We start from the raw sequence: 26157 nt of genomic DNA on the forward strand, positions 1-26157 counted from the left end.
CCGATTATTTTACTATCGTGAAAAACTGTACCTTTCCTCTAACGATAAGTGAATAACGGCGAATAAATGATAAAACGTTATTGATTTTATAGAATTAAATTTCTTTTTGTAACAGAAAAGGAAATAACTGATAAAAGCCTCATTTGGAGGAGAGCCGTTCTATCTAAGCAGCCACCAGAGCTTTGAAACGTAATCCCCTTCAATCCCTTCCGTATGCCGCTGCAATATTCCATCGAACTTTACGAGCGGGCGGTTTCCCTCGTTAGCACCGAGCCCTCACCTTGGCCATGTCCGTTACAGTGTTGGCGTTGTCCATCAATTTACGCTGATCCATTTTCACCTTTCTGAGTCTGAAATTTCGAGGTAGTTGCGAGACAGGGCGTGATTACGTGGCTGGCCTAACTATCGGTGATCTAATACGGCGCAGCGCCCGTAGGAGAGTTGGTATCGACTTACGCGTATATGGCCAACAGGAATTTCCGCTGATGGGTCCGCACGCGTCCGGGATTGACGCGCTTCACCAATCGGGTGTGCTTGTAAATCAGCCACGTTTCCCGCAACACGTTCGCCGCGGCGTTCTTCAACTGCAACAGAGCGAATGGCGTTTGTCACTCAAACCCCTTTTAACGCTAAGCCCATCGTGTCGGTGGTTCTAATGGTCTCTGGGATCATATCAATATTTTATCGGAAATATATCCCTGTCGCTCTTAAGGCACTTTGAAAAGTTTTCAAGGTTTTCTACCCTAGACGATGAAGAGATCATTTATTACGTCCTCGGGGTTAGATAATTTTATTTATAGGATAAAAAGAATACCGGTCGTGGGATGTACACGGTGTGCCTTGACAATTCGAGACAGAATTATTCAAACTTACATTCGCTAAGTAAACATTATGCTATAGCATTAATTGCGCGCCTCGTTAACTATGATATTCAATGTCACGGTCTGTTATCCCTGTCAAGATCTTGAGGAAATAATTCATGCCCCGATGGAAATGTGCATTTGAAATTACATTGTCATTTCCATCTCATACGGGTGTCAATTAAAAGGAAAATTGCAAGATACGTTTTTCGAGAACGTTACATCGCGCGACGATGATATCGAGAAAAAAGTGCATCCACGCTCGTTACGCAAATCTTGCACGGCCGAGGAGAAGAAAAAAAAAGAAGTGTTTCGAGAGGACTGACGTTTGTTTTGTTGCCGCGCTGATGGAATCAGATCGATTCCGCTTATGCAATGACGTGAAAAAAAAAGCGATATGCGTCCGAGGGTTTTTAAAATGGCATAAAAAGACTCGTCGATACGGTCACGTGTATAGCTCTACGTTACCACTCCTTGATATTTGCAAGGTATATAAATAAACGCTGGCTAATAATTATTTCAGTAGCCGTATGGTTGAAGGCTTCGATCCGGAGGTGGAGAGAGAGAAGCGACCGCGTACTTATGCAACCGCGCTCACGGCGGGCGGAACGCTCGATCCAATCTAAATCCTAAACGAATAGAATATTTCGAGCTCGGTTTAATTCACGCGGTTGCTCGGAATATTACGAAAAAATATTTTCAAACGTGTACGTTATTTTGATGATTGAACGCACGCGATCCGGAATATTTTCAAATAAAGTCTATCTTCGCGTGCGAAAGAATTACAAATTGCTGCATTAACTCTTCACTTCTGACATCGACCGATCGATTATGTCACGATCTGCGGAAACTTGCACAACGAGTTGTCAAGGGTCTCCTCGTGGAAAGAACAGCGATGGAATCGTCCACCTTTCTGCCTTATGCATTTTTTCTTCGGATTCTAAATAGTTTCTGAGTTTCCCCGAGCCTGCAAGCAACGATCTGCGAACTCATCGATTTCTCTTTAAAATTGGATTGTCGTTACGGCCGTAACTTCCAAATCTCATATTTCAAAGCGCTCGAAACTCCTCCACCAAGTTTTTGTATTTCCGAGTTTCTAATATTCTCTCCGTTCAGGTCCCAACTGCAAGCGGCCGACTTTTCAACTTGCAATTTAGGTTCAATGAAACGCGGCGGTGAATTATGGCGCCTATTAGTGTTATAAGGTATTCTAGAAATGAATTTTTCCGCGCGATTTCGGAAAGCACTCCCGAGTTGCTTCCACAGCAGGCGTTTTATTATCGCTTCTCGACTACTTCGCGTCGCCTTTTTATTTATTTAGAAGTCTGTTGAGATTAAATCGATCAACGTCACATTCCTTTCGCGATGATAAAGGCTAAAATGACAATGACACATTAGCCGACTACATCCCACACGTCGATCTATTACCTGGTTAGAAAATACACTCACAACTTCGACACGCGCTTTGTCTTATTCGCCTAATACGGGGAAAAAGTGTTCGAGCATTTAAGTTTTCGAATCAAAATTTTGGAATCTTCACGTTCAGAATATTTACATTTCCTAAGTTTTTAAATTCTATATCACAGAATTTTTGTGATTCTTAAGATAACACATTTTTATGTCGTTCTCGTAATATTTCAAGTTCTTTTTTTTTAAGTTAAATACTCAAAACATACCGACGCTATAAATTTGCAGAAGGACACAGAAAACTTGCCATTGGTTTACGATAGGATAATAGCTTCTCTTTAGACTTCATACTCTATGTCAATTTATTTATTTATGATTATTCGTGACACGACACAAGTATATCAGTTGTTCGTTGGGCGCTATACGTGACGGTCATGCCTCACGAAGTTTATGTTCTGTCTTTCAACCGCCCCGTTAAAGTCTAACGATGACTTGTAATTTTACAATGTTTGACGCACATTGATCCATGTAAGTTGAATTTTGTAATCCGCATTGTTTCCACTTTATGTATTACCGGCAATTTACGTTGTTTCAGCATTAACTCGATAAGGACCCAAAATAGAGGTCGAAACGTCGTTATAATTATTAAATTATTGCCAGTCAGGCCGACTAATAAAGAGTTTATATTAAATACTCAGATTTTCGAGATTATTACGGACTTTTAGATTCTCGGATTCTCGTGTCACATTCTCTCAGATTCTCATAATTCAAGTTTTCGCCGTCTCTCTTTCTTGAATTCTGACATCCCGCCGCCGTGACTCTTAATATCGCGACACACTCGCGGTGCTGTGATATCAAAATTAAGAATTCAGATTGGCGACGAAGGGAAGTCCGTTCTGACTAAAGGTCAAAGCGACTTCATGCAGTCCGCTTATTTCCGAGACAACCTTACTCGCAGTGGGATACTTTCTTATTACGTGGCTCAGCCGGAAAATTACGTCGCGCTATATATATATAAAGAGTGATATCCACCATGCTCTCATTACGTGCTTAATTCGCTTTCCTGATTCTTGCGGGATACTGTCGGCGAGTGTAATTTCGAAACCAACCTTGCAATTATGCCTTGCCTATTATTCTTTGTTTAAGAAATTCTATATCGTCTTTAATTGAAAGCTAAATATTATCTCTATCATCGTTAGAGGGAATTTTCACTGTAAATATCGAAACAATAACACAAAAGCATCAGAAACTTTGCAATTTAAATTTAAACAAACGTAAATTGAAATCTGTTAATAAATTCTCTCGAATTCTGTTAATAAATGCGTTAATTACAAACTCATCAATTTTCATTTCTTCTACTATTTTATTTAAAACACGTTGATACTTATATCGTTTCGTAATCATCTAAGAACAACGTGCAAGATAATTTGAATAACTTCTTCTTTCATATCTACTTGTCGTGTCTTACTTTAGAAACTTATTATTTGCTATACATATCATTAAAAGTTGCCCTGCTTAATTCAGAAACTTGCGCGGAATAAATAATACAGCGAGAACATCGCATAGTTAATTGCTACAATGCAGAAAAGTATACTTGGATAGCTTGGATATTTGTGAAATTTCTAGCTTAATCTTCTGCGTCGTTCAAGCAAGGATATTTGTTTAAATAAAAGGAAAAATTATCTCACATTATCTCACCACCATTTAAATAAATTCTATTTAATTTCCTATATTTCAAATTACTGTTTTAAAATTAAATTTATTTATTTAGCAATAATCAGAATACTCTATATTGTAATATTATTTTAATCTCCCCTACTTTATTTATTATTATAATATTATTTTAACGAAACTTTACGAAAAGTTTTGCAAAAACGTTGCGATAACGTCAACAAATAAACAATTAAAAGCAATTTTTTCTGAAGCTATTTAAGCTATATTTTAAGAGCCAAATGAATGTTTAAAGAAAAAGTTTCGAATGCGAAGAAATGCAGTTCATGCAGCAGGCATATATCTCTTCACTATATCGGTCGATATAAAAGTGGTACGGACTATTATGGACTATTATAGATTAGTATATACTAATATGAGACCGGTATAGACTAGTTCTGAATTCCACGTACGTTTTCCGATTACTCGCGAATCTTTTGCAATCGTTTTTCTTTTCAACATATATTTTCCAGTTAATATTTCAGATTAGAATATTTCTGTACTAGGAAGCCTATTATGACTCCTATTTGTATTACAATATATTAATAGGTGGAATATTGTTGCGAAAGTGTTGCGAGAGTTTCGCTGCGGCAGCGTAACTCCCTTTTCTCTGTATATTATACGGTTACGGTTACCACAAGGCTGCTATTAACACAAAGGTTACAATGCTAGAGCGGAAACAGTACAATTACGTGGGCAATGGCCTTACCCTTTTCGTTAATTGTGTGTCCATCATAAAGTTGTGCACGTGCTTCTCCGCTCGCGTAAGCTCGAGCTTCCTGGAGACGACCGCCACCAGTAGAGCGGTGCACCCGGCGCCCTGAAATTTCAGGAAAATGCAGATCTCTCGTGAGCTGCCTTTCACGTGAAATTTTTAGATTCTGAAACTTCCGCTCTCCGGGAAGCCTTACGACTTTCGAGAAAAAATCTCTTCCCTACTTTCGTCGATCTCTCAAGCTGGTCTCAAGTCAAATGTGACGAAAAGAGAGAGAATTATTTTATTTTATTCATGATACATCCCTCTAATAGTGACAGCTTCTCACGGTCCTTTACAGGTCCTCTAATATCTTTGAAAAGTCCTTTCTTTCGATTTCGAAAGTAAAAAACAATTGAACTTGTCAGTCAAATAAAAAAAAAAAAATACGGTGAGTAAATAAATGCGTATATTTATTTTCTGGATAGAAATTGGGATCGCCGCTGTAAGGAAGAGCTTTCGATGACATCCGAGAACTACAAAAGGCATCACCTCCTTGCAAGCTATAGAACGGGAATAAATAGAAACAAATCGTTCCAATCATATTAGTTGACCAATTCGATGTATTGCAGATACCAAAAGGAAATGTATTTCAAATAATATGAAGCAATTTTTACTACAATTATTAATTATCAGTTTATTATCACACAATTAATTGTATTATTAATTTAGTTGATTTTCTTTAAGTAAAATCTATCTCATTAATCGCCAGCCTGTCTGTTCTATCCGTTGCAAGGGAAGGACGTTGCTAGATGAGATTGCTTTTCATTCGTTGTTGGATATTAATAGCCGAAACTTCAAGTGGAGAATAATTTCGCGCAATTTACGAGACGCATCGAGAGCATTAACGTGAGAGAAAGAGAGAAAGAGAGAGGAAGTCTCACAAAGGCAGGGAAGGCGGGCTTCGAAGCGTATTGTAAATTGTGATCGCGACTGGACTTGCGGAAACAACTGGTCGTACTCGGAAAGCGGAAGTTTTACGAGGAATTAGTTCACATCGCCGGAACCAGCCACGTTCGAAGCTCGACGATAGTGCTAACGGAATTATCGGGGAACGCGAAGGAGGGTACGGGAAGTGTGATGACAATAAGGAACAACTTGGGCATTCCCCAGTGAGGGCGAACGGACGTGTGGCGTTTATTGCGTCCCCGCGCTGCCTTAAATTACCGGGCGGTTACCGGGTACGACCGTAAAGCCGAAATCGCCAAAACACGACGACGGACGCACAAATCACGGGCGGGCGATCTACAACGGGCCGGCACACGAGCAAGAGATCGATCGATCGATCGTTCGCGCGCGTATCCCGCTCATTACGCCTGTCTGGCGGTAATGAAGCTACGGGTGTTTAATGCGCGAGTTACATCGGGTTACATGTTACATGCCTGCGGAGTCGCGCGTCTCGACTCGGTTGCGGTCGCGTATATTGTGCCCCGTAGTTTGCGGTAACTATACGGTATAAGGATTAACGACCGACGTGATCGGTGATACGACGCGTGTAATGCGACGCTCCTAATTTTCGGAGGTCTTATTAAAACGATTTGTATAAAATTTCCAAATATTTTTCTTTGTTTCTGTTGCAGGGATTTCGTGTAATTCGATTTGAAAAATCCTTGGGAAACCATAGAAAAACCGGGATATTGTGGAATGAATAAAAATTACACAATCTTGGTGATTTTGCAAATCCTAGGTTCTGTCAGAAATTGTGAATTAAAATTTTTATTAATTTATATTTATAAATATAAATGTAAGTATTTATATTTATATTAATAATTTTTATTTATTTTATACTGTTAAATATTACAGAAATGAAATTTAAAACAATACCTTGAGTTAGATAACATTTTGTTATTTTTAACTACCATGTGTGTCGAAATTTATTATTTTAACACAAAATAGTATTATTTTAACTTCATTGGTTTATTTAAATTAACGACATATTGATTGGAGCAGTGGCAACCTATTAAGAAGTTAAAAATGACTCAAAGTATAATTGAATATAATTTAACACTACGAATTTAACAATGTACAGTCTCCTGGTTTTTTGTGAATTCCCTAAAGATTTTGCAAAAAAAAAAAAATTACATGATATCTCTGCGACGTATCCAAATATTTCCTTATAGTTTAAGAACGTAATTTTAATGAAAGAAAACTACGACTACAGAAATTTTCAAGACAAATCCGATCTTTTCTGCAACGCGTTACGTCTCTCTCGCGAAACTGTCGTGTAAGCTTGACGGAAGACGTTATCACGTGTCTCTAGGATCGACGTCGCAGTGGGGTGACATATTAGACGATCAAGAAGAGCTCGCGAGAACGGTGAAAATTGTCGCGAGCTTCGTTCCAGTTTATGTTCTGCCCTTACCATCATTCCGGTGGAGACGGCTATACCTCGACCGCAGTATGTGTTGGGCACGATGTCGCCGAAACCGACGCTCAGGAACGTAATGGCGATGAGCCACATGGCGTTGAGGAGATTTGCATGTTCCTCATCGTGGAACCTGCGGTAGCAAAGCGACATATGCATTACTTTAATGACGGGGCGTTCGCGCGAAGATCGATCCTTAAACTCTTTATGCCCGCGAGATTTCGAGCTTTAAGATACTCGGAATTTCAAGGTTTTAGATTTCTCAAAGGAGTGAAAGACCCTATATTCTGTAGAAACAGATAATCTCTTCTTTTCGAATTCCTTTTAAGTCCGAGGGTATCAAGAGTAATGAGATTCCGCGAACACCGTGTAATAATTTCTTTCATTACGTAAACGCGCTTTATATTAAATTATGGGAAAAAGCTATCTCAGAGTCTCTATTTCAATGTCCTTGATATTAGAAGGACATTACCGCGTGGATAATCGAATTTCTTGGCCCCTCTTTTTATTGGCGGCTCGATACATCCGTTTTGCCGTAACCGGCGTTTGATCCTCACCCCGAGGGCTGAGCAAACTCTCTCACCGGGGTGGCTACGGGCGAGTAATGCAGGGTGGAAGATAACATTATGCCCCCCGGCCCCGCGAGATTCATTATCGGGCGTAAAGAGGATTGGGGCAACAATGCGGGCGACATGCCCGGCTGTAATCCACGACGTAAAGCGGCTTTAACGGCCCCGTTACACGGCCAATGTTACCCGGTTTCGCCTTCATGCGGATGGCGAAACCATCTTTTAGGATTCATCGAGATATCGAGAGTTCCCGCCCTCGATATCTACGAGCCGATCCGTTTCGCTCGGCAACGAATCGTAATCGTGAAAAATTCTGTGAAGACGATACAAAATACGAATCACGCGTGTCTCCTAATATTTAATTTTGTTCCCCGCGTATTTCTTTTCTTTCCCGATGCAAAAAGGAATGCAAAAATAGAAGAAATAGCCTGAGTAAATTTAATAAATCTTTTGATGATAACGGCGATAACATTTTACTAGCGTAACGAAAATCAGCGATAAAAAAAGGGATCTTTTTCGATGAGATTAACCGGTATAACGAACGTGACCTTCTCGCATTCTTCCCAGCCCTACCTGGATCCGATAAAATTGATGACTCGCGCTTGACGTAGCGAACGGTCCACTCCATAGAAGCACCATGAAACGAATTATTCGCGTAGCAACGCTGATTACATGACTGATTGTCGGCTGCGTACCGTGAAAATCGCGTTATTGTCGTGGAAATTCGCACGGCCACGTGCGGACGCACACTGAATAAAATATCGTTCGTATTTCGCGACAATTTCCGGTCCTATCCCTGGCGAAAATAATATGTTTATTGAAAGTTTATAAGAAGTTTGCTTAAGTGTTGAGTAGATGTTTTATTTGTGCTTTAAAACATTTATTAAATTGTTTATGAGATGTAAATTTAAACATGGAATTGTTTATGAGATGTTCACGGCTATGTTTAATACGCGTTCGGAAAGTGTTGTGTAGTGTTTTTCGAGTGTTACAAATGTTCACGAGGTGTTTTAAGCAGCGCTGTGAACTGCTGCTTAAAACACCTTCAAACTTCTTATAAACTCTCAATAAACATATCTATTATTTTCGCTAGAGATACATTTTATGTTTATTTAATTATTATCAGTCTTCAAAAATAAAGATACAATAAGGTTATATGAACGTTATATCAATCCAAAAGTGTGCCACACTTTACTATGAAAGTGGGCTCCACGATACAACTAATACACGTTGTGCAGTTCCGTGATTTATCTATCGTTCTTATAACATCGTTCGTCGTATTTTAAATAAGAGAAACTGATCCCATTGAATGCCATCTATGATTTAGAAACGTTAATGGTTTCAAAGCGTTTCTTATAAAGTGTTTAAGTGGCATTTAATAACATAGTCTCAAACGTTTCCATTATAGTTTTCTAAATATTTATAAAATGTTTGTTAGCAGACGGTTTGCAACGTGCTTTGAAACAGTGTAAACATCAATAAAACTCTTCATAAATAGTGTGTAACCATTGATAAAACTCTTCATAAACAAATATAAACACAATCTCTCACTAATAATTTTTGCCAGGGATAAAATGTTTAAGTGGTGTTTAATAACATAGTGTCAAACGTTTCCATTATAGTTTTCTAAGTATTTATAAAATGTTTTGTCAGCAGAGAGTTAACCAAGTGTTTGCAACTTGCTTCCAAACAGTGTAAACATCAATAAAACTCTTCATAAATAGTGTAACCATTGATAAAACTCTTTATAAACAAATATAAACACATTCTCTCACTAAAAATTTTCGCCAGGGTATAATCCGAGCCGTAGAACTGGCCGCGGGGCCCATCGCGCGCGGCGGTGTTTACGCTGATACGAGAGTAAAATTATCAAATTGATTTTTTAATTTTGAATGCAGATACAAATACGCGACCGCAAAACTCGATAATCTCGAACCGCGCGCGTCAGTTGAATACCGTGTTATATCGCACGTCGTTATTACACCTAATTATTCATTTTGTAAAGTGAATTTAGAGATGTTTATTTATTTTCGATAAATAAACATTTTACGCAGCTTACGATAAAATTAACAGTGTCGGCAGCTGATAACAGTGATTCGTCAAGCATAATTTATAACTACGTTATGCAAATCATGACATTAAACTTTATTAAGTCGTCAAAACAATATTGATTTAAATAAATTTTATATATAACTATTATACTATATTATTTTACATAATATATGATAAATTTGACAGTAATGGAAATTGCTAATGACGTTTTATCACGGTACGCAATTTATTATTTGTATAGAATCGTAACTCGTAATGGTTAAACACATTTGTTAAATATCGCCAATAAAATCCTGACAAAGTAGACATTTTAAAAATTACATGTATATTTGACCGCTTATCGGAAAAATTCCATCGTTGATAAATTCGTATATCGCTATTCCACGTGCGCTCAATATTTACATAATAAAATTAAATATAACAAAATTACCAGGATAAACATTGAATGAAAATTGAAATTGCTTTCGTAAACACCGTTCCATTTGTTAAGCGGAATTTCCCGCGAGACATCGCGATATTCAAGGATATTCGCGTATTCATCCTGCGTACGTCGGAAATGTGTCGGAAAGCCGAATGTTCCTACCATTATCGGACGTATTATCATAATCGACTATTGACCGAAGGTGAAGCGCGATAAATCAAATACGAGAGCCCTGTTTTCAACGATTGCCCTACGGGTAACAATTGAAACAGCCGGCCGCCATTGCCGCGGTTTAAAATCGCTCGCGTTCTGCATCGAGGACTCTCGCAGCAGATGCCAGCGGAGCCAGCCGATAAACACGTCGACACACATTTCGCCGAGTGATAAATATTTCAGTTAAGGACGTGAGAAGGAGACCTTCCACCGTCCATTAAGGAGAACTGAGTAGCTTTCGGAAAGACAGCGGGAAGAAGGATTCCTTTCCTTATTCGAGCTACTTGGTCGTAGAGATTCTTGGTAGGCGCGTTAACATCACCCGGGCGGAAATTGATTACTCCTGAAATCGGCTATTTACGGGAAGAATTTAATTATCAGCCGGTCTCTCCGTTAAATCGCGATCGTCAGCCGGCGACCCCAATCGAGGATTCCACCTCGCTGCACTGGCGGAAGGACGCCCTGAGATTTATTATTATCGCATGATAGCGCGACGGATGGACGCGCTATTAGGTCGTAAATCAATCATCGCACGCAAATGAGTCGCGTCCATTGATCTGTATATGATTCCGAAATGCGTGTGTAATTGCTCTTCCTGCCTTCGGGTAATGGATCGTGTGAATAAAACGGGAACAACCGCTGTCGCTGCTAACAGCTTCAATTGTATTACGTCACATAGTGTGAGTGAAAGAAGAGATTATGTCATTCTGACGAAGGGCTCAGGCATCGAAGAACTAAGAAAAATTGCGATTGTCTTGATAACATCGATAGCTAGAAAGCTGTTGGACGTGGAGAATTAAAGGATTTTGATTAATTGCTCTGATAATAAAAGTAGATGATAAATTCATTACTAGGATCAACAGCACGCATGTCCAAAATCGGGACATGGTGCTATTTGTGAATGCATTCCCAGATCTGGGAATGTATTAATACAAGATTTTGTTAATCCTAAAAATTGAAAGCATGGAGCAGATTGGTTTCTCGCGCGTGACTTTTCTTCTGTGCCTAAAAGAAAGGTCGCAAGATCGAGCTCTTACCTCTCGCACTGTCGCAGTGTCCACGAGGCGATGATCCACAGGGAGACCATGAAGACCAGCAGCACCGTGCCCGGGCAGATGGTCATCAGAGTCTTGAGGACGAACCTGGTGTTGAAGTTGATGCGATTCAAGGCCCCTATGCTCCGCGACGACGCGTCCGTGAAGAGCTTCGAGTGCAGCAGCATCACCCGGCAGATGAGGTAGAGCCTGAAGAACATTGGCAGCGAGAGTGGGACGTCGTACGGCACCCACTTGGAGCCGATGTCGCCGTTCCTGTTCGCCAGCTTGGTCGTCCACAGGAAGTAGTATTCGCCCGGGATTGGGTGGATCGCGCAGATCACCAACTCCAATGAGATCTGCGCGATCCTCTGCCAGGTCATCGCGATCCGCCAGTCGTCCGCGCAGTTATCGATCATGAACAACTGTCGCTCGATTAAAAAAAATGGACAGATAACAAGGGATGGCGATCCCGCGACTGAAACATGCCTGCCTAATGTCGTCAAAGTTTTTATATTTAAATCGGAGGAACACTTTTTTCACAGAAATATATTCGAAGTAATAGGCTATAATTTATTGTTTTAAATATTATTTTCGATATATTTAAAAATACTTGATAAATACTTCGAGAATCCTGAAAAACATTCAATTTTATAACATTGCTTTAAATATTATTCTCGACGTATTCGAGCACTGTAATAATATCCCGAGAATTATCCCGAGAAATATTCGATCTAGAGATTTTATAATAATAATTATTTGACATAATATTTCTTGGATATTTACTTTAGGCTTTTAAGTCCCCATTATTGAATATTCTAATGAGCTTTTATCGATAAATCTTACGAGATTAACATACACGATAGAGAGTTAATTGAAACGTATTATCAATCTTTCGGATACTTGACGAGGCGAAACATGATTAAAAAATGTCTATTAAACCCGTCCATCTCAAACGATTATATCGCCGCGCGGACAAATAAACGAATAAATTAATCACGCTCAACCCCTCGACATTATCATACGCGTAGGTTCCAAGCGATTTTTAGGTATATCGACTGATATCGATCGCGCGCGAGATTGCCAATCGAGACAAATAAGCTCACGTATTTCGGATACACGAGAGTCCGCTCTTTGAGCCCCCGCGCGCCGATTAATATGAATTCCAGCCGCTTTGCCCTGACTTGATTAAAACGCCGCGCCACGTATTCATTGTTTAATGCCGTCTATCCCATTGCGAAAGATCGCGTCGTTGTATTCGTACACACGCCACTGCGCCGCCATTCCGGCAACAAATCATCCTTAACTCGGTAACGATCCTGTCAGATCGAAAACGAATCGCGCTTAAAGGACCCTACACACGGCAAACACGTATTCGAGGCACGTATCGCGTAATTTGTATCGTATTGAAGTTACGGATTTTTGTCTTCGCGAATCTTCGACGCCTCGGATTTTTATCCCATTTTCATTTCATTCATTTTCTGCTTAATCGGAGAGATTTCCACGCAGATGCAAACACATTCCTACGGATTCTTTATTTTATCTTCGATATTATATAGAGTGTTCTTAAATCTGTCCAACATTTTAGGAATTTATTTTTGAAGTCATTTTATGAAGAAAGTTTATGTGAATATATGGTCTCAAAGGCCACGTTTTAGAGACACAGAGTATTGAAAAAATTCTATAAAATTATCGTTCTTTTTTTAATAGCTCCTAAACGAAATGCGATTTAGGGCTAACAAATAGGTAAAATATTAATTTTATTTTCTATCTATAGCTGCCGTTTTGTAGATTGGTGTAGGACGAATTTTGTCTAATTGCTTTTGAAGGAATACAACTAACATAGGATGGTTAATTTTGAACGGCAATATTGAATCGAGAGCGCGGACGCGGGAATCTAGGAACGAGTCGAGTTCGGCATAAGTCGGATAGTCGACGCTATGCCCAAGTTTGAGTTCCCATGCTTCTCGCGATGATTTATCGAGGTTCTGCGTGATAAGAAACACGAGAATATCGCTCCACTGTTCAACCAGACGCGTCAGATTTCTTAATGCGGCAATCGCGGCATTCACTTTATCTCGTAACGCGCGTAATTCTTGCGCGGATTTCGCGTTGACAGTGGGCAAGGTAAACAGTTTATTAAGGTGTGTACTAATTAATTTTCGTAGCGGGACGAGAGAATTTGCCACGCAACGGCAAAATTCTCGGAAGTTAATGCTAAATGTTCTATGATGGCGCTCGCTTCACCCTTTAGACACGAGAACAAATGATGCAATCGCTGAACGTTTGATAAACTGGTTTCGCCTATCATCATTGAGTAAAAATGATCGCGAAAGCTCTCCCATTTCTCGAATGACCGACTTATATTGGCTGGAATAACGTCCGGGGATGAGGAACCCTCGTCGAGCTTTTCGTAGAGATAGTCCAACGCTCGATCGTAGTCATCCTCGCATTCCACGAATTCGAGGTCGGAAAAGTAGGGGTGCGACTTCATGGTCTTGGCGTCGGCGATGACCCGTAGCTTGGCGTCCAACCCTCGACACTGCTCGAACCTCTCCTTCGTCGTTTCGATTCGCGCCTTTGCGGCCACATACGTCATCTTCAAATGTCCTAGTTTTTTAAAGTTCGCTATGGTGTTTGTCACGGAATTGATCAAAGAGCGCTGCTTGTAAATCATCTATTCAAAAGACGACATCTTGGCAGCCATTACCACTCACAACGATGAAACCACTCGAATTACGCGACGAGTCACTACCGTTTCTTTATTCAACAAAAAACCTCAATCCCGATCCGGCTCGAAGGACCAAATGTTTCGGAATGGATTCAGGAGAATCGGGAGTGGAGGAGGAGCAAAGAGCGAGTAGTGACCGTAAACTTTTTGAGTTGATACCGAGCTTTATTGAACGTTGTTGAATCGAGTCGGGCGGTTGTTTATAGACTTTGATTCGGGAGGGGGGCGAGAAAACGTACGGAAAATCTTGACTCCGGCCTCTCGTGGCTGCATGAATCGGAATCGGAGATCTTCTGGGAGAGAGCCCGATGGGGCTCCGGGACCGACGGAAATCTTGTCGCGATCCGGAATTGCAGCGACCAGAGCGCGTCGCGGAGGCGCGAGAGAGTAGGACAGTGTCGACGGAGATTGGAGAATTTCCGGCCACCACTCGGAGCACGCGGCGGGGTGCACAAGACACTTTCTAGCGATCAAGCGTGCGGAAAAAATCGGATGCCCAATAACCGTGAGCCTCGACTGACTCACTGACGAGAGGACAGGGCCAGCCGGCCCCTTCGGTATGCGCGAGCACCGACAAATCATCTCCGTGCGGCGTGCCCCTCGCGTGACCGTCGCGTGAGCTTCGCGCGGCTCACAATAGCACGGGAACTCTCCAAGTCTCCGATTAGAACCTTTATTTACTTATTCCGGAACAGGTTGAGAGATTTCAAGGTAACGCGGGCGTCCCCGCAAAGAATTGCCAGATAATCCAAGGTACCCTACAATGCGATATAGACCGGGGCCATCGCCTCGAACGAACCCTCACTTATGCAGGGACGTCAGAGTGGTGACCTTACAAGAAAATGTCCTACGGGGCAGACGATCCAGAACGGCTATCGGCGGTGCTTTCGTTTTTCCGTCCGGCAGAACAATGACGGGGCAATGGCCCGCCGGGATCACGCCGGTACTCCGTCAGGGCGTTCCGCGGGGTTTCTCGGTTTCCTCTGCGGCGGCCGAGCTCAGGGTCGTCTGTCGTACGGTGGCCTCTGATATTGCGCTTGCGAGGAAGTTCGTGCGTGACCCGACCGACGGCCATGTCCCTCAGCCATCTCCTTGAGTGCGTCCTCCGTTCGTTCCCTCGTGGCGACTCAAGATCGTTACATGGTGACGAGGCTCTACGGCTTCTCCTCCATTGCCTCGCGGATCTATCACGGCTCCTTGGCCTGTCCCGTAATACTCGGGAGGCGATATAAGGATTCGCCCTCAAATAGGCTGCACTACAGTTGCGGCACCAGAGTAACGTGACCCCCCACTCCCCGCAGCCGTAGCAAAATACTTGTCGCGGGAGGGGGCAGTTTATGTATACATGAAAGGGCGACTGACAGTTCCAACAGACCCGTTGTTGTCGACCTTGAGCCTCTGGCAGGGGTTCCCGTCACTCGCCCTCCCTCATCGGTGGCTCCTCGATCTGTATATCGACGTCCCGTCGTTCGCCCTCCCTCTTCGGTGGCTCCTCGATCTGTATATCGACGTCCCGCCGCTCCGGGCCATCCGCCTGGGTAGCGGCAGTGCCGGTCTCCGGTTGGGCCTGCGTGGCCGTATCCCTCGCCGTCGGGAACTCGTGGACGCGACGCTCTCCTCCGTCCACCCATATGAGGTTGTGGTAAAACACCGCCACCTCCCCCAAATGGTTCCAGAAGCTGGGATCTCTTAGGTTGATAAAGTCGATCACCGGCTGGTGGCAAATTCCAAATTGCCTTAACAGGTGTTGCACCGAGCTCGGCAGCATCTCCAGGTAGTTTCTCAACCAGGTATCTCTAGACATCGTAAGCAGGAGGGTGGTAGGGCTTAAGATCTTGCACGTGAACTTTACCAGCGGGTGATCCGTCCGGCTGAAGTGACACCTCGTAAACTGCCAAAGAGATCACTCGTTTTATTCGGAGTGGTCCCTGGAATTTCGGTGCCAACTTGCCAGCCACACCCTGTGTAGTGGAAGATAACACATGTTGTCGTCGTAACACTAAATCACCGACACGAAACCTACGCGGCCGCCTGCGCAAATTGTAGCGTGCTCCCTGTTTTTGATTTGCCTGGTCAAGGTTTTCCGCCACCCACTCCCTAATGGCATGCAACTTCGTCATACGTTACGACCATTCCGCGGGATCTCGCGCCTCCACGGGTTCTCGGCAGCTTCATCCCTCTGATCGCGCAAGAAACTGGGCGGCGCGCCGCGTCGTCAACTCGCGCCCGAAATTCAAAAAAGCGGGAGAGGTGCCTAACGACGCGCGACGAGTGGAATGCAGTGTTGTACGCAAAATGAAAATGCGGCAAATGAAGATCCCATTCCCTATGATCCTTCTCTATGAAGGCTACTATCATTGTCCTTAATACGCGATTGACCCTTTCCACCGGATTCGCCTGAGGGTGATATGGAGGTACGATCCGGTGCGTGATTCGATTTTCCTCCGCAAAACTCTTAATAACTCGATTAAAAAATGCCGTCCCATTGTCCGTCAGAAGGACTTTCGGTGTACCCCACCGAGACACGATTAAATCCTCGAGGAGTTTCCCGAATCTTCGGGCCCATGGCCGCTCGCAAGGCTTTAATTTCTACCCATTTCGTAAATAGATCTTGAATCACTAACAGATACTGGTAACCGGCCTTACTACGCGGCAACGGTCCCACGATATCCGCGGCAATCGCGGTTCACGGTCTTTCTATCATACGACGTCCCATCCAACCCGTTGGACTAGGCAAGGCGCTGATAAGTCTTTTCGATACCTAAATGTCTGGCCTGAGGGGCGTCATGCGATTCTCTAAGAGCTTGCACGAGGTTGTTCTCGCGGCAGCACTAATTTCCATCTATCGAGGTCTTCAACAATATCGAAAATGCGGGTCTCGGCCGCAAAAAATACAATTGACCGTCCACTGTCCTCCAATGCGCGAATCTTTTAGGGTCAGTGGCTACCTCCCTGAAACCGCTTTCTATACCAAGCGTCGGTGGTATTTCCGCATTCCACTACCTCTACGACGGCACTTACGAGTCCCTCTTCTCCGTTCTCAAATATACGCGACAACGCGTCGGGCACGTGGTGTAGGGCTCCCTTCCGATATTCGACCGTGTAATCATACTCCAGCAACTCTAAAGCCTATCGAGCTAACCTACCCGTCGGATTCTTAAGGTTGTGAAGCCATCGCAAACTACTATGGTCGGTGACCACCGTAAATTTATACCCTTCTAAATACAGTCGAAATTTCTGGATAGCCCAGACTACGGCCAAGCATTCCTACTCAGTTACGGAATACCTCGTCTCGGGGTAGGATAGAACACGACTGGCATATGCGATCACGCGTTCTTCGCCTTCTAACAATTGCGTCAAAACGGCCCCTAAACCTACGGAACTCGCGTCGGTTTGCAGCACAAACGGTTCTTCAAAATTCGGACATGCAAGAACGGGAGCGGACATTAAACATTAGCGAATACTTTCGAAGGCGCGATTCTGCTCATCCCCCCACTCCCAGCGCTTGCCTTTTTTCAAAAGGCGATTCAACGGCTCGCTAAGGGTGGTGAACTGTAGTATGAATCTACGATACCACGATGACATACCTAAGAAACGGCGTAACTGTCGGAGATTTCGGGGAGCCGGATACTCCGTAATCGGCTTTGTTTTCTCGCGATCAACCGACAGGCCCCCCTTTCCTACGACAAATCCTAAATACCGTACTTGAGGATGGCAAAATTCGTATTTTTCTAAATTACTGGTTTTCAACATTTTTCTAAAGACCGGCTTTCGAAATCTTGTCTAATACGCGTTTTAACCACTCAAGGTGTTCTTCGAACGTTTCTGTCGCGATAATTATATCGTCGAGGTAATTAAAGACGAATGGTTCCATTTCCGGACCAATTAAACTGTCTAGCAATTGCTGAAAAGTAGCCGGCGCTCCTGTCAAACCGTAGGGCATTCGAACGAAATGGTAATGCCCTTTACCGGGAACGCTGTGATCTCTCGACTATCTTTGCTTAAGGGTATTTGAAAATATGCCTGATTTAAATCTATCGTAGAAATATACTTAGTCGAACGCAACTTATTTAAAATACCGTCCATAGGCGGTATTGAGGACGCGTCTTTTTTTGATATTTTATTTATCCCTCAAAAATCTAAACAGAACCGGTATTTGCCATTCGATTTCTTAACCATTACTATCGGATTTAACCACTGACTGGAAAAGGGTTCAATAATTCCGGCCTTTAACATTTTATCGACTTCCGCGCGAATAGCCTCCTGGACTTTTGGCGATACTAAATAACAACGTTGCTTAATTGGCTGGTGGTCTCCCACCTCAATTTTGTGCTCCGTCAAATCCATTAGTCCCGGGTTCTGCGAGGGTGTTGCGATTGTCCGTAAAAAATTTTTCAGAAGCCGTTTCTAATCCGACGTCAGTTCGGCTAATCCACAACAAGCGCGCGGAGCGCGTCCGAGTGACAACGATAACTAGTACGCGGCCTATCCGCGAAATACCACTCAGCTCTAGCGAAGTCTAACGCAATTCCGAATTTGATCAAAAAATCCATCCCAATTATGCAGGGCACCGCTAAATCGGGTAACAGTCCAACGGAAATCTTTAAACTTCGATCTTTTAAGCGTATCGGCAAGGAAATTTCGCTTCGAATAGTGACCAATTGCCCGTTGGTCATGCGGATTTGCGCCCCCCGTCCGCGCTCCGTTTGTAAGCCCAATCTTTGTATTATCTCCATCCCTTCGCGACCGGTACGGCTCGATCCGGAATTCATGAGAGCCAATATAGGGCAACCGCCCACGCGAATCTTGAGATATTGCAGCGGAGGCAACTCGGACGGCTCGAAGGTAACGTACGATTCAGGCAACGTCTCCGCAGGGGCATCCGCGGTTCGGGCCTCGCTTTCGAAACTCGGGGCCGTAGGGACCCGTCCTACGAAATCCCTTCCGCGTTTCCCGAACACGTTGGGCAAGTTCTCGACGTAAATCCGCGCTTCCCGCAACGATAGCAATGCATCTGACGAGCTTCCTTGCACTCGCGCGCACGATGTCCGACTTTTTCGCAATTCCAGCACTTCATCCCTGAGTCGCCGGTACTTGTCCCAGACTGAGGGGTTGACGCGCTCGCGGTTGCGGTGGTTGCTGTCGGCTGCTGGCGCAGCAGTCGAAGCGGCCTTCGGAGTCTTTTTCCGTTTTCCCGCCTTTTGACTGACGGCCTTCCCTGCGGCGACCGTACCCGGACTTCTAGTTTTTCCCTTCGGCGCATGGTACGCGAGGTCCGGAAAAATCGACTGTTCCAGTAGTAACGGAGGTCGATAATTTTTACCCGCGAAAAAGTTACGTTCCATCCGTGTGGCTAGATCCTCAAGAGTATGAACCCTACACGTGGAGGTGGCGCGAGATTGTAATTCGTCCCTAAAAATTTTTCCGCACGCGGTTCACTATGACCTGATAGCAAGGCCCACGCTTCTAAACCAGGATGAAGGTCCCCCCGGAGGCAGTTCCCTCGGGTTCAACGGCACCGCACCGACGGCATCCGACCGGTAGCCTCGGCGTCCATCGCGGACGAAGGTGGAGGGTCCATGCCTTGTAACTTCGCCTCTTCGTAACGTATGAGGCGCGCGCGCAATGTAGGCAAGATACTGCAAGTCTTTAGGCCGCGATTCTCTAATTGTTGACGCGCCTAAACCAGTGATAATTTATCGATCCAGCGGTGAGGTGAGCTACCTACCGGCATATCGCGGTTCCGACGCTATGTCGCACCCCCACGCGCGAAAGTTCGTTAATCGCAACCGAGGTTTGCCAAACTTAAGGAATCAAGGTATTTCACGAAACGCGGCTTGGCAAGGCAACGTACAAAGATATCCGATTTCGCGATTTTCAATCTTCGGGAATAATCCGCGCAAACGTCAACATATGCCAGTCACGAAAGAGAAAAAAAAACAGTACCGAAAGCCTAGCTCAATCAAAGGAACGCACGCAAAAACTAAGGGCTTTCAAAGTCGATCAGAGGGGTGAGGTGTGCCGAAGTCAACAACATTCCACTCGTGACAAACACTCAGGAATCCGCCGAAAGAAATACAAGAAAAACACGAGGCTTTCAAATAATAACGGCAGGCAAACCAAAACAAAGTCACTTCAATAACTAAGCCAACCGAAATTCAATACGGTACGCACTTCGTGTGGCACCGAAATTCCATAAATTACACGCGAAAATCTCAAAATTATATTTCCAAATACTCATAGACCGGGGCCATCGCCTGGAACAAACCGTCACTTACGCGGGGACGCCAGAGTGGTGACCTTACAAGAAAATGTCCTTCGGGGCAGGCGATCCGGAGCCGGCTATTGGCGATGCTTCCGTCTTCCCGTCCGGCACAACAGTGACGGCCGACGGGGCAATGGCCCGCCGCGCCGGGATCGCGCAGCGCCGGTTCCCCGCGCTTGCGCAGTGGCGCACCGCTGGCAATGCTCGCCGATCCGGGGGCGATGTCCTGAGGGCCTAGCGCTGCCTGAGGCATGGCTCGTGCTAATCCCATCTCGGCCGCGGTCTCTTCAAATAATCCGGCTGTCCGGGCCGCGATTATTATGGCCGGCGTTACGTGGGCCAGGCCGGGCCTGGCCAGGCCATGGCCACGCCTACCGGTGGCCCCTCGGGGTGGCGGCCAGAGGGTCGTGCACATTCCCTGGGCCGTGACGTGGTACCCTGTTTCACTTCGTCAGGGCGTCCCCCGGGGTTTCTCGGTTTCCTCTGCGGCTGTCGAGCTCAGAGTCGTCTGTCGTACGGTGGCCTCCAATATTGCGCTTGCGAGGAAGTCCGGGCGTGACCCGACCGACGATCATGTCCCTCAGCCGTCTCCTTGAGTGCGTCTTCCGTTTGTTCCCTCGTGGCGACTCAAGATCGTTACATTACGGTCCGGCCACCAAACCGGCTCTTAAAATAATCTAATAATTGTGCACCAAAGGGCGAAAGTAGCGTTTTTCAGACGAGTGTGAAGTTTGCCGCCCGAGGCGAGGGTGGCAAATCACACGAGTCTGAAAAAACTTTCGACCCGAGATGCACACGATATTTTTCACAATACCTTTACGGAAAGTTCGACTTCCATGCCTAGAGAGAGGCGAGAGTGGCCAATTTCACGCCAGGGCTTACTTTCCTCCCTAGGGAAGAAAATTGATACTTTCCACCCAGCATAGCGGGCGGAAAGTAACCACTTTCCGTCTTAGGGCGCTAGTGGTTATTTTCCGCCCGCTATGCCAGGTGGAAAGTATCAATTTTCTTCCCTAGGGAGGAAAGTGGTTACTTTCCGCCCGCTATGCCGCCCTGGCGTGAAATTGGCCGCTTTCGCCCCTCTCTACAGGCATGGAAAGTCGAACTTTCCATGGAGGTGTTGTGAAAAATAATTGTTAATGAATCCGCCGCAGCGGCGCAATTGCCCTCCCCCGCTCCGAGCAAGGAAGCACCTTCGATTTTCCCCTCGGCTGAGCCTGTCCGGGTGGCGGACGCGACTTGTCACATCACAACTTGTACTAAATTTGATGTCAATATTTAAAAAAAAAAAAATTGGACACAAAAAATTAATTTTTTTAAACCTTGTTTCGTTTCAAAGCTATTAAAAAAAACGGTAACTTTATAGAATTTTTAGTACTTTGTGTCTGCAAAATGAGGCCTTAGAGACCATATGTTCATATAAACTTTTCTTCATAAAATGACCTCACAAATCAACTTCTAAAATAATAAACAGTACTTCAGAAACACCCTATAAATCCTTGATATCGCGGGTCGATGGTTTAGCAGACTCAACTTGTCTTCGCTAATTATTCATGAATAATTGCGATATTGCATTATCCGAAACCTACACAGAGAGGAGGAGAAAAGATGATTATTGGGACTTGCAGCATCGTAAATCATCCCTTAAGTTTCCGTGTTGTAACGCGTCGGTTAGAAACCACGCGATTTTGAACTTCGCCGCTTCGACAATGGAGTTGTTCCACTCTGAGGATCTCCAGAATCCTCGGCGGGGATATGATATATCCAGCGCGAGATGCGCGGAAATCTTTTTTATCTCGGCGATATCTCATCCGTGATACATCGCGGATACTTTGCAGCTCGTATCTCTCAGCCGGGGCGGCCGCCGGAAGATGCGACCCGCCGGCGTCCTGAATAGATTAGTATAATGCAGTGGGAGTCCATTTATATCCGGCGGAATAATCCGGAAGACGCAAAGATTGTCGCGCGCAACAGGAAAAGGAAAGGAAAAAAAACCGCGTATCGGGAAGCCGTAAAGACTGTGGGACGCGGGACGCGGGACACAAAGACCGTTCGACGACGACAAAAATGCAAACTGCCGGGTGTGCGCTGGGCGCGTATTTAAGGGTCTAACAGTAGGGTCGGCTTGAACATCGATGATTTATGGGTCCATGAATCTATAAGAGTGTCGTAGCTTCTAACCTTTGCGTTATCTGAGCGCTCGCAGTATCGTGGATACCTTCTAACGAGCGTTGAAGTGAGGGGCTATAATATTACAGGATTCCGCAAAAATATAGGATATTTAATAATGGTTTTCATGAAATATATAACGTTGGGTAAAGTTACGATTTTTTTTAGGTACGATCCTTTTTCGTTTCGTCACATTTCGCTGCGCGATCTATCACATGTCTATTTTTGTAAGTAAAGAATTTTGTGATTGTTAACGATTTATAATGTTCGTTAATTAGATGTGGAGTGGAAATTGGGAAAATCGATAAAAATTATTTTTATATCTAATTGTAAAATATGAAGAAAAAAAAAATATATATATATATATATGTGACATTAGAAATTTAATGTATCAAGAACGACAATGCGTCGCAGGGATCTAAGTTTATAGTTGCATGTAGTGAGAGAAGGGGAGGTGGAGGGCAGGAGGGAGGAAGATAAACGGGAAGACGATCATAAACCTGTGCGGGCGACATTGATCGAGACGATGTCTCCCGAGGGAAACCCCCTTCGTTTCGCAGTACCAGGTGAATCTCGGCAAATCTGCGCATGCAAATCGTTGATGAACGACAATCAACAGGTGCCGAAAGGTCAGCAGGCCATTAGGCTCCAAGCCAGCCCGTTGTTGCCGCAAGATTGCGTGAGCCAGCTTGGTGTAACCGGACTGGTCATTAAGTTGAAGTTGAAAACCTTTCGTTCCCTAATATTTCCAATTACGGACACCAATAAGTTCCCAGTTCTATAAAACGCGCGATCACACGATTCCCTCCGAATCTATATTGCGAGACTGTGTTTCCACAGTAAGTCGCAATTTAAATAAAGAAAATATAACCCTGCACTTTATTATTTTACGTGTTCAGAATTTTAAATTGATGTTTAGTCACGAGATACCGTTTATTCGACAAATAACGACTCGTTTCAAAGCTTTCCCTTAAAGAAAAGTCAACCGCACCGTTCCATATACTGCAAGATTACGACTTGCGAGATAACCCGTATGTATGCATGTGTATAAAACGGTATAATTTTATTTTTAAAGACACGCTGTTCTCATCCAGCAAATTGCGCACAGATACGGCGATCCTGCATTGAATTTTATTGAACTCGAGCTTTCCATACGATTTTCTTTTCATGGGGGAAAGAAAAGCAGAAAGCACACGAGAGAGACTTGCTTGTCGGTTTTGAAACGTCGCCGCATTGGTTCTTCTCGAATCGCAAGGATGCAATATCGGAGCCACAATATATCAAGGCGAAATTGCATCGCGCAACGACTACGAGCCTGACGAGAACGTTTTTCCGGCACATTGAGTCGAAATTATCCGTTTCGGGATACGCGAGGGATGTTGGCAGCTATCGCCTCTCTTCCTTTTTTTCGCGTCACATTCGGCTACAACAGACTTCCCCAGAGACATTTGCGATAGATCCTGATTTCTGGCTGATCCGCCGTTTAAGATTAATCCGTTTTCCGTTAAGTAAAATTGGCATGAAGCATTCACGAGAGTTTGCTAAAACTTGAACTATTTATACAAAAATCTATTTTTATTTATCAAAATGTGACGTTTCTCAAAAACGGAATATTTGATAGATATGTATAAAAAAAGGAAAAAAAACAGATTTGTATTTTTATAGCGCAAAATTAATTAATCGGAGAATAGTTTAAACTCTGAGAGTAATTTATACGATACTGTAAATTAAATTTTTTAAATTTAAAATTTATTTCGAGATACAGGTCGACTTTATTTCACTGTTAGTTTTATCGAAAAGCTTTATCCTTTATCAAAAATTAAAAGGATTCTAAAATTTTAAAAGTTGCAAACAGGATAAAAACAGGATAAAAACACAAAAAATCTACAGAAAGTCTTTTCTTGAAACGCGAATTACTCGCGATGCGTTGCCTTTCTTTAAGAGTCTCAAAGTTTTCTGCCACTATACACGCTCGCGCTAACATCAAAGTTATGTTTATACGAATTCGCTCGTCTGTCCGAGAAATCAAATGTCAAGGGATACGCTCCATTTAGCGTTCGTAATGCTCTTAGAAGAATTTCATCCTTGTTGCTTAGCAAATATTAAACAAGAACGAATGATGCTCACGAGCGTCGCGAACACCAAATGGAACCTACCCCTAAGTCATACAGCCAGTTTTTCGCGGAACACCCGGTGAATAACGTGAGAAACTTCGGTGTAGGAGACTTGAAAGATGGTCAATATTTGAGTTGACGCTTAAATGTTCGAGCCAGTCCGGGCTTTCCGTGATGACTTTGCGAAGCTCGCTTCGCTGCCGGCCATTGGTGTCTCATTAAAATGAGTCCTGACCGGACCGGAAGTGAGTCGAGAGCTTAGCAAAGAGATTTCCTTCTTGCCTTCGTAATCGGAGAGTTTTCAGCTATTTCAAGACCGTCATTTTCTTTCTGATGTCATTATCACGCGAGATCGTCACATTATCTCCTAATTCACATAGTTGTCATTAGTTAAATCAACAATTTTGACGAAATCTCATCTTATGTTACAAGATTATATCCTGCGTTTAATTATAATATATACATATATTGTATGTTTATAATAAATTACGCAATAAAGAATTACAAACAACTAGAACGTTTCAACGTTTTTCGCGCAGCGCGTAACAAGTTGAAATTATTATTTCAAAAAGGACAGTGAAAAGGAGATTTATTTATAGTCGACGCGATAAAAATTTCCTACTATAAAGCAGAGCACATACTGAATGTTCTGTATAATAAACAGCGGCTTTCTTGGCGAATATCCCATTGCGGATGTTCAAGTCGCTCAAGTTTGCACGACGTTGCTTATTGATCTAAAGCAACGAAGGGGTTGAGTTACACATTTATTCGCTCCACAAATACACCGTCGATCATTCAGTTCATCTCACGGTTCAAAGATTTTCAGCGGAGGTATCGGATAACGCATAAATAATCGGCGATCGATCGGCGCGGGCGCGGGCGCGGGCGCGGCGTCGTGCACCGAATAGATAAAATTTGACCGCGTGCGCGATACGTAATTGGCCTTTTATTAGCGGCACATTAACACGTACCTGCAAAATCACGTTTGCGCCATTCCGCGATGGCATTTCGACTAGCTTAGCGTCGCGTCGATTTACCCCGCGATTTCGACCCGAGCGGGGCACAATGGTCGGGCTGTTAAATCCCGTAATCACTGGGGCGTAATGTCGCGCTCGGCCTGCTCGAAACGCAAAAACCGATTGCGCCCCCGGCAATTTATTTTTCCGGAAACTTATTTCCCCCCTCCACTCCCGATTATTTGCAGCCATTTACGGTAATACGCGATTTTAGCAATTTATAAAAATATATAATAGTAATAATTCGTTAGCGTTTAAAAAATCGAATAATAATAGTAATAATAATGCGCAAGTATCTTTTGCATCTCTGAATTCCGGAAATTTATTTTGCATCCGCCAATAATTTATAAAGGTATATACCTATAATGATAATAATTCGTTAGAGAATGTAAGAAGATTCTAATAATAATAATAATGATAATAATAATGATAATGATAATGATAATGATAATGATAATGATAATGATGATAATAATA

At 43.6% G+C, this 26157-nt stretch overlaps 1 protein-coding gene across 4 annotated transcripts in view; it reads right to left on the reverse strand.

The window, feature by feature from the left end:
• Window positions 1-26157, reverse strand: part of Sk (small conductance calcium-activated potassium channel) — a 198331-nt gene that overhangs the window by 12745 nt on the left and 159429 nt on the right. For all 4 annotated transcript variants that reach the window (XM_071701574.1, XM_071701573.1, XM_071701576.1 and 1 more), the window contains 5 exons: window positions 11389-11810; window positions 7094-7229; window positions 4687-4797; window positions 457-584; window positions 281-350 (listed from right to left, as the gene is read on the reverse strand). In XM_071701574.1, coding sequence (XP_071557675.1) covers window positions 281-350; window positions 457-584; window positions 4687-4797; window positions 7094-7229; window positions 11389-11810 — 867 coding nt within the window. The remainder of the gene's footprint in view (window positions 1-280; window positions 351-456; window positions 585-4686; window positions 4798-7093; window positions 7230-11388; window positions 11811-26157) is intronic.

The sequence above is a fragment of the Temnothorax nylanderi genome, unplaced genomic scaffold, assembly GCF_030848795.1.
Source record: "Temnothorax nylanderi isolate EJ_2023f unplaced genomic scaffold, tnyl_v1.0 TNYL_tig0026_pilon, whole genome shotgun sequence".
Classification (NCBI taxonomy): domain Eukaryota; kingdom Metazoa; phylum Arthropoda; class Insecta; order Hymenoptera; family Formicidae; genus Temnothorax; species Temnothorax nylanderi.